The 12,843-nt window shown below is 31.4% G+C and overlaps 1 protein-coding gene across 4 annotated transcripts in view; it reads right to left on the bottom strand.

Moving 5' to 3' along the window:
- Positions 1-12,843, bottom strand: part of LOC106077994 (MYCBP-associated protein-like) — a 28,471-nt gene that overhangs the window by 7,840 nt on the left and 7,788 nt on the right. For all 4 annotated transcript variants that reach the window (XM_013238714.2, XM_013238715.2, XM_056016915.1 and 1 more), the window contains exons 3-17: positions 11,184-11,281; positions 11,011-11,069; positions 9,845-9,954; positions 8,853-9,009; positions 8,585-8,704; positions 7,490-7,553; positions 7,279-7,361; positions 6,679-6,800; positions 6,022-6,176; positions 5,023-5,116; positions 4,716-4,823; positions 2,676-2,748; positions 2,447-2,533; positions 1,788-1,888; positions 429-575 (exon numbers count right to left, since the gene is read on the bottom strand). In XM_013238714.2, the coding sequence (XP_013094168.2) occupies positions 429-575; positions 1,788-1,888; positions 2,447-2,533; positions 2,676-2,748; positions 4,716-4,823; positions 5,023-5,116; positions 6,022-6,176; positions 6,679-6,800; positions 7,279-7,361; positions 7,490-7,553; positions 8,585-8,704; positions 8,853-9,009; positions 9,845-9,954; positions 11,011-11,069; positions 11,184-11,281 (1,578 nt within the window). The remainder of the gene's footprint in view (positions 1-428; positions 576-1,787; positions 1,889-2,446; positions 2,534-2,675; positions 2,749-4,715; positions 4,824-5,022; positions 5,117-6,021; positions 6,177-6,678; positions 6,801-7,278; positions 7,362-7,489; positions 7,554-8,584; positions 8,705-8,852; positions 9,010-9,844; positions 9,955-11,010; positions 11,070-11,183; positions 11,282-12,843) is intronic.

Below are 12,843 nucleotides of genomic sequence, written 5' to 3'. Positions count from 1 at the left end.
TAGGAGTAACATCTTCTAGTTACTGAGACTAGATCATTCCCATTCTGAATTAAAGATTCATATTTTATTTGAATTAAACATTCATATTTTATCTACTGAGAGTTACTTCAATCTTGTGTATGTTTTATCTGTAAGTAGGTCAATACAAACTCATATAAGTAATACTATGCACACAGAAACACTCAAGCAATCTTCTGATCAAAACAAATTCTACAGAACCAGATTAGACATATTATACTACCCATGCCTTGAATATATTAAAGTAGAGATAGCAATCTTTGAGTTTATAGGAAATGAGATTGTGCTTATCTTTAACCATGATGGTTGAGCTTATATTAATACATGAACCAAATCAACCTGCTTCAATGTTTAAATATAAACTTAATTTGAAACCAAAGTGAAAGTGCTAATGGCATTGTATTACTTACACTAGCATTATTACGTAAAAATAATTCTTCTTCGGTAACATAGGCATCAATAGGTGAAGGAGAGCGCTCAGGAGTTCTGATGTTATGAATCAATTCATTGAGAAGTCTGGAACAAATCTCAACAGCTTGTTTTTCTGACAACTCTTTCTGCACAAAAGTTATATAAAATTAAAAAAAAAGGAATTTAATTATTTATTATTGTTTGTACAAGGGTAAATCCTATTTCCTTAAGTAATGCTCCAGCAACTGCATGAGCTTAATAAAAAGGTTTGTCTAAATACAAGTCAGAAATATTTAGTACAATAATTTTGAAGCCTATAGTCTTAACCACATGAAGAACAGCAGAAAACATTGAAAAATAGGGAGGAACATACAGGGGAAGAGAAAGGCTGGAAGCAAACAAGTTGGAGATTGGTAGACCAAGAAGCAAAGATGGCAGGATGGATACCAACCAGACTGAGGGGGAATAGCCCAGTACGGAGTCAGAAGACCAATGCTTCACTGGAAGTCAAAAGTATTAAGTCTAGTGAGTCATAAGCATAACCTAGATTAATTATTAACAATTTATAACATTGTTTGACAATCTAGGTTATGATTATACACCTTCAAAATTATAAAACAATATTGTAAGTCAAGGTTGATAAGTCAGGAGGAGTCCATTAAGTACCTTGATAAGGGTAGGTGTTGATTAGTGAAACTTCAGATCAAGACTTTGTGTTTTGTTTTGCTGTGTAAACAAATGCGCTGGTCAGCAGGAAAAAATATACCAAGAATGTGCGTGAAAAGTCATAAAACGTTTGTTAAATGTTAAATGTAAATTCATTGAGAATCAAAGTAGGTTACTGTTACAATTATTCAATTCATACTATCAGTCTAGCTATGTTATTGTTCTGATACTCATACAAATACAATAGTACAGGGACTTCACCACTTATAAAGAGGTTGGGACCAGTCATCACATGAGGTTTGTGGGGACATGTTTTCCAACAGAATGAATCATGCATCTGAATTTACAGGCATTAATTTTGACACTGTTTTACAATAGTAGGCCTATATGGCTAAGAACCTTCAAATGTGTGCATTGAAATGAGAGAGACAAAGAACAAAAATATTGTAATTCTCAAATTTAAGGGGCATGGTGGCTGAGTGGTTTAAGTTTTTTTTGTGTCTTTTTAATTCTCAAAATTAAGGAGAAAATGCCACAATGTAATTAAGCCATAGGAACTCTAAAAGCTAGAATTAAATTACAATTTCATTTTATTACCAAGAAAGTTTTATGTACTAAAAAAAAATTGACCTAATGCTGTTATAGTTAAAACTTTATTTAAAATGCTCAATGTTTACAAATTTCCTACATACCTCCAGTTTTTCTCTTTGCTCTTTGAACTTGTCTTCTAGGATTCCTATTCCCCTCAAAGTTATTAGGAGTGCAGCACCGCCACAAACTGTTGGTCTGGTTTCTGTCATAAACAAAGAACAATATAAAAAAAAAGCATCAATGTTATTTTCATGTTGTCACATTTAGGGCCTTAAGATCTTTAAACCAGAAAACTGCTATTGTGATAAAATGCTGCATCTATTCTGGCATAGGCCTACTAATGAGGTACAAGCGTAACAAGGGGATAGAAAGTTACTGACCGTATCATCATGTCTTGTTACAGGTGAGACAAGATAGTGACTCTTTTTGTTTTAGTGAAAAGCAGAAGTGTATGACCAAGATAATGAGTATTTTTAAAACTTGTTTTTGTTCTAAAGGTATTTAAAGTAGATATTTTTGGAAACTAGAATATTTTCCTACTTTATTATTTTTTTCTTTCTGTATTATGTACATTTTAAAGATTTTTTTTTGTTTAGAGTTACCTCTCTTTGCTTAGGAGTTAAATACACATTTAAAAAAACAGAAATAGAAGTGAATTGGTTAAGTCCAGTGAAAAAGAGTTAATTGTATTTGAATTTACATTTTAATTATATTTTATTTAAGGATGCTGACTTTTTTTTCATAAACCTAAACAACAAACCTAATTTCCATTGTTCTGTGTAAACTCCAGGTTCAGAAGATTTAAAAACAAAAGGAAAGGTAACTTTCTCACCAGGCAGAATAACTCCTGGAACATTAAATAAAATAATGCAATTTATTCAAACATTTAATTAAAAAAAACCTTTAAATTCCCATGTTAATGTTAGGATGGAATTAATGCTTAATATATAAAGTGTGGCAGAGATGTACATTATAACTTGATAAATTACCTGGTGCATTGTTGAAGTAAAAACGTTGAATAGGTTTTTGATTGAGGTCAAATGGATTATTTTTTCCCAATTTCTTGATATGGAAGAAAAAAAAAAGGAAAAGACTTGTTAATCTTAACTTTTTTAAATAATTGTAAAAATACTTCATTATAATTTGAAATGTAACAACTTAATAATTAAGTAAAAATTATTTTAAATGTGCACTGAAATACTTAAAAAAAAAAAAAAAAGTAAAAACAAATAACATAATAATATACCAAAAGTTTATTAGACAATTAAATAAAATTTAGGTAAAAACAAATAACATAATAATATACCAAAAGTTTATTAGACAATTAAATAAAATTTAGGTAAAAAATATTTTTTTTCAAAAATAAATTAAGGGTTGCATGGCTGCAAAAGGTGAAAACTTGTGTTTTTTTATAAATATTTTAAATTGATGTCTGCTTTCCGATGAATTGTTTGGGCACCTGATTTGTAAAAGTAGAAGATGATGGCAGGCAGAGTTATTGTAAAAAAGAAGATATTTACATTTGTCATACACATTTCATTTGTCAATCTAGTCATGCATGTTAATCAATTACTTAAATTCTGCCCAGTTGTTGTTTTTCCTGGCTGTTTCATATGCAACCCATTCCATTCTGTAAATGTACTAGTAGCACTTGTACGAATTTCTTCTAGCATATGGAATAAGAAATGTGCCTCATTCTTTGTGTCTTTCTGAGTATTTTAATAGGTTTTGTTTTTCTATTTGTAAATTATGATTCAGTGTTTTATGTATTATTGCTACTTTACTTTTTATTCTTCTGTCCTGAAGTGTCTCTATTATAAGTTTAGTGATTTTACTAATGGTGTTACTTTAATCAACTTTGAATATTCATTTGTTATAAAGCTTACTGCTCTAGATTGTATTTGTTTTACTTTCTTTATGTTTTGTTGACCTGAGGTATCCCAAACAGAGGATCACATCAACAGTCCGAAGCACATATCACTTGATTAGACAGGCATCCAGAGTTTCCAGGGTATCAAATAGCCAGGAAAATAATATTGGTTAATTATTTAGTTCAAGATTTAGAAGTCCATTAACATATAACAGGTAAGGAAATTTTAATATTAATACAAATTAAATCACTACTTAACAAGACCCTTTAACTCTATGTTTTTATAAAATTTAAGATCTCTGGGAAGCTAAATGTCATTACAGAAGGTGACAGTATTTTCCCAATTAGTGTATTGAACAAATGGTTGGCTCTAATTGCATTGCTTCTAAGTGAGCTGTAAAATGTCCAAGTGATACCAGGTATCCATTTTTAAAAGTTAAAATCCACAATGAGACCTTCAGACACATAGCAAAATGCTTACACATGAAACACAATTTTTTTTACTGAATGACTCCCATTTTAGATAAGAAAATAAGTTGAGAGTTAATTAAAACTAAGAAACCTTTTAATACTGATATAACCCTAGTGGCGGACTGAAAGGATTAATGTGCGTGCGGCCTACTGACACACATGATTCAGGCCAATCACACAGGTCAAGGGCTGTTGAACAAGGGACATTACTGCTAATGCACGCAATATGACCAATGTTATGGTCATGTGACCAAAAAGCCTTTACAGACGAGAGACAGTGTGTTAGAAAGGACAGTAGAGTCCAGGATAGCAAACAGTAAGGACTGTGTGCTACAAAGTGAGTCCTCGAAAATGTAGCTGTACGAGCTAGAGAGACTGTAGTGATTAGTTAGGCAGTTCTGTTGTGTAGCAAAGCATTTGAAGTTAGTGTAGCCAATTGTGTTTATTGGCTGTTGTTGATGTATTTGTCATTAAACCGCCACATTGTTTATTGAAGCTCTTGTTGTTTTAGATGTGTTGTGTTGTTGGGCAGTGTTTGCAGAAGGCCTGATTGAGAAGCTCGTAACAATAATAATATTTGCAATTTTTAAGTTTCTAAAGTTTCATTGAACAAAATTTGGTTAAAGCTTCTTGAATTTAAGAAGACAACACCTGGGTTTTTATTTAAATGATATATTGTTGCACTCACTGTCCAGTCAAAGTAAATGGTTGTTGTCCCATTGTTCACTACATCAAGATGGGATGTCACTCTCTGGTCAGTGAAACCTTCAAAAGTAACTCTTGCCTCTAAGGCAATCTGAGCATAAGGATAAAGTTTGACTTTTAAATTATTAAAAAGATATTAAAGTTAGTGTTAGAAGTTAGAAAACTAGCTAACAAGAGCTGATATCAAGTTCTTTACAACAAAAAGTAGTAAGCTCTCTAACACTCTAAGAATTTTAAAATACAGTAACATGATCATATACTAATTACTATTGCTAGGTCAACACGCTCACCTCATCAGTATGGGAAGTTCCATCTCCAGTCCACTGAGCAAGCTGACCATCAATAAGTAAAGAAGGACCAAACAGCACATCCCCAGGCTTTAGTCTGTCAGAAATGAATAATAGAATAATGCTTTGATGGAGAGAAACATTGCAGAAGATAAAACATTTCTAAATATTGAACAATGCAGAGTGTGGCACAATCTAATTCATCATGATATGGAGCATAATAGTAATTATCTCATAGCTACTAAGCCAATGATTTTTTGGTATGAAACCTGGTTAAGGCTAGATAATTTTTAGGGATTCAAGTATATGCCTCATTCCACTTAGCTGTAATGAACAATTGAAATCTGCTAAAGAAGTCAAGATTATTGGTTTTTGCACTTAACATTTTGGCTTGTCTTTGAATCTAAAGAGTAAGTATTAAAAAAGCATTTTTATGTGGTTACACAAACCCAACTGTGACCTGCATATTTTGCCACATCCATGCTGACAATTTTATGAACTATATTGTGAAGTAACAAGTTTATCTAAATTCACTTGATCTATTAACTCTGTAGTTGTGAAGAAAATCTATTATGAAAATGGGATTAATAAAACAACAAAACAAATCAATTGAATGACGAATACCCAGGTAGATCATAATGTTATGTGTCAAATAGATAATAAAATTTATTTATCTTTGGCTTTCTGGGTCAACAATATTGTGATAAAAGTTAAAAAAAAAAAAAAAGTTAAGTTCCCCATTCAGACTTTGAAATCTATGGGACAGATGACGTAAAGTTTATCTGTTTCTGTGGCTGATGGTAAATGAGGGTGTCATGTGGCCAGCACAATGACCAACTGCCTTTACTTTTCTCTGACTAATGTCATGGACCCATTAGAGCTAGGGGGACTCAGAGGCACCCAAAGATCCCAAAATTTAAAATCCCAGTCTTCACTAGAATTCAAACCCGGGACCCCTGGTTCAGAAGCCAAGTGCTTTACCATGGTAAATGTAATTCTTACTCTCTATGTGGTTCTTGGTTCTCTTTAGTGTCATCGTCTTGCAATGCTTCAGTTTCCTGGTTAGCTATATCTTCTTTTTCTTCTTTGTTCAACATCAACTCCTCAGTGTTCTTGTATGGGTTGCTAGAACCAATGACTTGCAGGTTCTCAAAATCCTAATAGAGAATATCAACTTTTGTTTTTGCTATATATATTATAAGAGTTAAACTGTCATAGCCTCAAAGTTAATTTCTTACTTCTTTTTAGAACAGGATGAAAATGATAAGATTAATTATTTGTGTAAAATAAATTAGGGAATTTGAAATTCGAAGTTATAAAAGGATTAATGTAAAATGTTAGCTATATCAATGAATAGTAGGCTCAGTGTAAATTATAATGAACAGTGTACTGCTAAACAGTTAAAATAGTTTCCAATGAAAATTTTTTAATGTGATGGTGACAATGAATTATTATTAGAAATGGAATTAATAGTGAAATGGGCTATGAATAAAAATCATGGTATTTGTTTTGTTTTATGTTTTAGAGATTCCTACAGAAAAAAATTATTTCAAGCAATGCAGGATTCAAACTTAGTGCCGTTGGGATGATAGTCCCAAGTACATACCACACAACTAGGGAAATGCAATAGGAAATAAAGGAATGCTAAATGTCACCTACAGGTTTCCATGAACTGACTTCATCAATGTATGGCTGAAGTTGTTGCAGTCTTTGGTTCAAGAATTCTGATTTGTGCCAAGGATACCTGAAGTGAACATTGGTTTGACCATGCCATTCACAGCCTGTCACAAGATAAAAACAACACTATACATTCTATAAAGATAAATGGAGCTGACATTGACCACTCACAGATTAATGAATGCATAATAGTTCTTGAAGAAAAAAAACATAAATGTTTAATAAATAGTTTGACATACATGAAAAAAAAAAGAAAGTTAGAGAGTAAACCATTCCTTTTTACCAGACAGAGATATAAGCTTTTTAAAAAAAGAACTAATGTTATAAGGGCAAAAGAAATATAAGATTTTGGGAAGTAGATCTATGATATAACATTTACAATTTGCCTGCTATGTCTAGTTCCAGTAGACACTTCTAAATGCTGTTTAGAGCTAATAGTAATTTCCTGATTCTCGTCAAGACTTTTAAGTGCCTCTGTGATTAATGTTAAATAGTCCAGAACTTAGAATATAAAAAAACATTTCCTTATAAATGTTTGGAAATAGGGGTATGTATATTGTATCTTGTTTTGAGCTGTTTTACCTTTCTCTGCTTTGACCACCTGAGAAAGTCCAACATGTTCCACTGGAGGGGGGTTACCTTTCTGTGTCTGGGTCAAGGTCATGCTGAGAAAACAAAATGCAAACCATTAACTTTGTATGGTAGTTTGTAACACAAGCTATAACTTTTTTCAGTGGAATTAATCTCGTAAGCATTAAGCATGTTAGAAAGAAATTAAAAACTTAAAACTTACTGAATTCCATTTAAATCATCTCCAAGCTGCCTTCGTTGATTCCAGAACTCACTACCAGCACGATCTAAATAGGAATATTTTTACATTTCTTGATAACATGTATTCAATTAAAAGTTATATTCTCCTTATAAATACAGAATGCAGCCAACAGGGTTTATATTATAGTAGATACTTCTAAATATAAATATATATATATATTAAATCTTTTTTTTTTTTACTTTCAAATATTGTTTTCATTATAATAATAATAATAATAATAATAATCTTTATTATCCGTAAGGAAATTTGTCTTACAATTTGTGCATTACACCAAACAAAAAACATTATAACTATAAGAAACCAAAGTGTACATTCACACCAGACTCACTCATAATTTACATGTGATAAAGTTTATACCAGATTGTTCTTATTTAATGATTTGATTGCCAGGGGAACAAAAGAGTGTTTGTGTCTGTTTGTCTTTGCTATCGGTGTCTTGTATCTCTTTTGTGATGGTAAAATCACAAAATCCTGACACAAAGGGTGATTCTTTATTTCGAGGATCTTGTTAGCTTTTTTAGAGATGTTTGTCTCAAACAACTGCCCAAATGGGGTTTGTTTTTTGCCAATGATTTTGCCAGCAGCATTTAGGATTCTATTAAGTTTATTTTTATTTTTAATGCTCAGATTGCCTACCAGGCAGTGATATTGAAACTTAAAATATTGCAGATGTGAGCGTGATAAAACATAGCCAAGGCCTTTTCGCTAACATTAAACGAGGACAGTTTTCTTAGTAGTCGTAATCTTTGCTGCCCTTTTTTGCTGATATAATCAGTATTTGCAGTAAAATTTAGTTTATTGTCTAGGATAGTACCAAGGTATTTAAAGGTTTAATATCAATGCTAAAATTTTACAATTTACTCAAAGATATGTTGCAACTTTAAGCAGCAGAAGTAGAATTCAGTTAGTTACTCTACACATTAAAGCTGAGTAGATTTTAAAAAGAGAGAAATCAAATTAGAGACTTAATTGTAACAATTTCTATAATCTTGTCACAATTAATTGAACTAACGATACAAAAGTTTAAAAAAATACATTTTTAAATAGAATACTTACAGCCTTTTCCATAATCTATTTTTGGTATGGCTCTTTCAATAAGATATCTTTGCTCTTCAATAGCTCGAAAGTTGTCAGCTTGGTTCATTGCTAGTTCCTCTAATGGCTTATTTAAAAGATCTATTTGATAAAACAAAGAATTTTAATTTAACAATTAAAAAAAAAGGTAATAACAGCAGAGAATGACTGAAACTGAAAATTTGAAACCAACTAATTTTACAGCTACAAGGCAACTAGACAGGTGAAGGTGAGGGTGAAGAAGACATACTTGAGATGTGTTCTTGTTGTCGTTTTCTTTCATTCATTTTGGCATTCCAGTTTTTTAAAGCGTTGTGTTCATCCTGATTTAATTTGATGTTTTTCTTCTTTTCATACTTAACTGTGGGAGAGTCAACCTTCTCTGACTTTCTAGGTGTTGGCAATGTCTAGTTATCAAAAATATATTTTTAAAAATTTAAACTTCATAAGCCAACTTTTATTTATTTGACATAAATTATACATTACTATATTTATAACAACTTAGAGTGCGTAACCCATATTAAAAATACATTTAGAAAGAAATTTTTTCAATACAACTAAGACTGATATAGCAAGACTTAAGTGAAGTAACTCAGTCAATAACATGGGGCATCATTTCTAGAAATTGGATTCTCTGTCCAAGCAGCTAAATAACCTTCTGTAGAGTGAAAATTAATAACAGCGAAAGGAGTTCAAACCGCGGTGTGGACAAACTGAACTCCTTACCTCAAAACAAATGAACCAACTAATATGATTTTCCCCCCAAATTTTCTATTCCAAACAATGTCATGGGCACTTTATTAAATGACAACTTGACAACTGCATAATAAAAAATGAAAGAGCCTAATAACTTTACAATGCTAAAAAGTTCACCAAATTTGTGGCATGCTTTCTAAATTACATAACTCATATACACTTCCTGTTTTATGCACATCCGATAATAGTAGTAATTCACCATTGATAATAGTAGTCATTCACCATAGATAATAGTAGTCATTCACCATAGATAATAGTAATCATTCACCATAGTTCAAAAAGGGAGACTAATTTGTATAGTGACTGAATTACACAATTTTCAATGAAGATCTCTACCATGTACGTGCAAATTGTTCACCCAGTTTTCATAAGACTCTGGATTCAGTCGGGATAAATGTGCCCACTACATTAAAAAAAGCAATGAGTTTTAAATGTAGTTGAAACCTTCCAAATTAAAATTTCAGGAAAAAAAAATTATTTAAATACCTCTAATAAATCTCCCCTTTTAACAGCCTCTTTATAGAAGTCTTCATATTTGCCAAGAATACTGTATGGTATTACATCCCCTTTCTCATCATACCTGGGGCCTGCATAACCTATATATCAATGTGTTATTCATTAGTATTTTTAATAATACATGTACTACTAAATTTAACATTTCATTTATTAGTAATAAGTTAAGCATTTTATTTTTTGTAATTTTCTAATACACATATAGTAAAAAGTATTTTTTAAAAAGTAATGTTCCCCTTTCAGACCTTTACATCATCTGCCCAATAGACCACAAGAAACAAATAGTACAAAATTAAATTTCATTTTTTTAAACTGTAAGATTAGAGTTTTTTTTTCAAAGATAACTTATGCCCTTAAGTAGGCTACTTATTTTATAATGTTTTTGATTTTTTAGATAGCTAGATCTAGGCAGAGACTCCAAAATGTAACGTAGATGGTAAATGGCAAATCTCTGTTTACACAAATACATATATATCCCTAATTATATGGAGGTCACTTACAAAGGCTGAAGAATACACATTTGAAACCAAAAGAAAATCTGCTGCCGAGGACAGGCGCAGACAGCAAAAAGAAAATCTTAATTAACCACCGGTGGACAATGGTTGTGCTTGCCTTGGATGTGGCAAAATATGTAGGTCACAGCTTGGGCTGTGTAACCAAGTGAAATATTGCATTCCTCTTCAAAATCGAAGAAAAGTCTTATTATTATTTTTTTTTTAGATAGAGTAAAAGCTGGCATATTTGATTTCAAAATCTTTTATATGTCCCTGAATATTTGGGCTCTGAAAAAAGAAAAGTAGCTGCTGCTATAGTTAAACAGCACCCTCATAAGTGTTGGTCTAGAACTAAATAATATTTGCAATATTTAACCCTTAAGATAGTTAGATCTCAGCTCAGACTGAAGTTTTTCTTTTATTATCTTCATTTATTGGTTATATTTAAAAATAAATAATCTTAACTAAAATGTCAAATGCTTTATACATTTGAATAGTAAAATAAAAAACCAAATGAAGAATAAATTTCAGTGTTTTGTATCATTTTGCAATTTCTTTGATGTTGTTGATGTGAAGTCTTTTTGATCTTACTTCAAAATCTTACAAGAATAAGCTAATAGATTATATGACAATGCTATGCCTAACCTGAATAATCTTTTGGATCAACAGGACCATCATTCACTTTTAGTAGGGGCTTGTCTGGTCTGCAAAATATTTTTCAACTTGAATTATAAAATGTGTACTTACATTTTCTAAACGTTAATTGAAAGAAATAATAAAATGCTTCATAATTCAAGATAAAGGTTATTAATGCATACATTGGTTCTGTCTTCACCACTGGCTGTTTTATCTTTTTTACAGGCACCTTTTTAACAACTGCTTTTTTCTCTTCAGCTGGTGGATGTGGGAGATGTATCTGTGGGAAAGAAAAAACATGCAATATAGAAAGCAAAAAAAGAGGATGTCCTCTGTACCATGAAATATAACAGTAAAAATAATATCATAATAATGGCAATGTCTTCGATTCCAAAGATTAAAGATGCATGCAGTGATTCACAAGCCGTTGTCCACTGACGGATTACTTAAGTTTAATATGAATGACTTTTTACTAAAACACTAAAGCTTACTAGAGTAAATATTTAGTTTATAGTTTTTTAACATCTAGTTTGTTAATTGTACAATATTCGTTTTTAGTTTCTGTTACTGTCAGTAGCTCCTCATTTACAACAATTACACATTTGGATATTGTCTTTTATAGGAGTATTTTCTTTCACTTATAGATCCTTTTCTCTGCTGTCTTTAGTAAATACGATTAAGATTCTTTGACCAAGCTGGGACACTGCTTTTTTGTCATGTTTTTTCAAGTTCTTAAGGCAAAAGATAATTCATTCAAAGCATTAGTTGCCATCTTTGCTTTTGCTATTTGCTCTTATTGAAGAATGTTTAATCTAAGATGAAGGTTTGCTTTATGACCGAATATGTGATCTTAATTGCCACTGCATATTTTTAAGATGATAGCTATCCACCGACTGCGGTGTTACCATGCAATGTAGATACAGGAGTAATTCTAACTTCGCTGACTGGCTGCTTGGCTAAACCATTTTACAGGGATAACAAGGACTTACTTAAAGGTGATTACAAGATGCTTGATTATTTTCAATCTGTGATGAAATTCTTAATTATGATGATGGACTTCTTATCAATATACATGAATACAAGCAAGGAACTGGTTGGTTAGTCTTGTAATAACAGCTGCTGATCTAGAAGTATCCAGCTTAATCTAGTTCAAAGTATATACTTAAGTAATCTACAACAATCAAATAATAAGTCAAAACATAATTGCTCTAGCTTGTTGAGCTGTTTAAATTAATCTTATTACCAAGGTGACCATCAGGTAACATTTTGTACATTTCTTGTTTCATTAGAATGAGTATTTTTTCTCATTTAAGTATCCAATCATCAACATTAGCACTATACGCTTAAAATGTATTGCTGTTTTGCAAAATGACTTTCTAGTATTTAGCCAGCCTTGATGAAAGATTTATTTAAGAGCTCACAGTGTTTTATCTTCCCCCTGGACACATTTTGAGTTTGTCAATCAGTGTGTTGCTATTATGAATTATTTCTGTTTGTCACAAGCACTTGAATATTTAGTTTTAGAGATTAATTTTTATTTCATTTTTACTGTCAAATGTAGCCCTTACTGGTATTTCTTTTTAATTAGTAATTTGTTTTTTTGTTGTTGTTTTGTTTATTAATCTAAATGTAACCTCTTGTTACCACATTTAAGTTCAAGCAACTAGTAGCTGCGGAGGCACTATGGCTGAGCTGTAAAGCGTTATGCTTCTGAACCGTAGTTCCAGGTTCGAGTCCTGGTGAAGACTGGGATGTTTAATTTCAGGATCTTTGAAAACCTCTGAGTCCACCCATCTCTTAACCCTTAAAGCGCGTGTGGTAGTTTAGCCTCTAAACATCAGA

The sequence above is a fragment of the Biomphalaria glabrata genome, chromosome 18, assembly GCF_947242115.1.
Source record: "Biomphalaria glabrata chromosome 18, xgBioGlab47.1, whole genome shotgun sequence".
Classification (NCBI taxonomy): Eukaryota; Metazoa; Mollusca; class Gastropoda; family Planorbidae; genus Biomphalaria; species Biomphalaria glabrata.
Note: the sequence above shows the minus strand (reverse complement) of the source record. Positions and strands in the feature narration are given on the sequence as shown.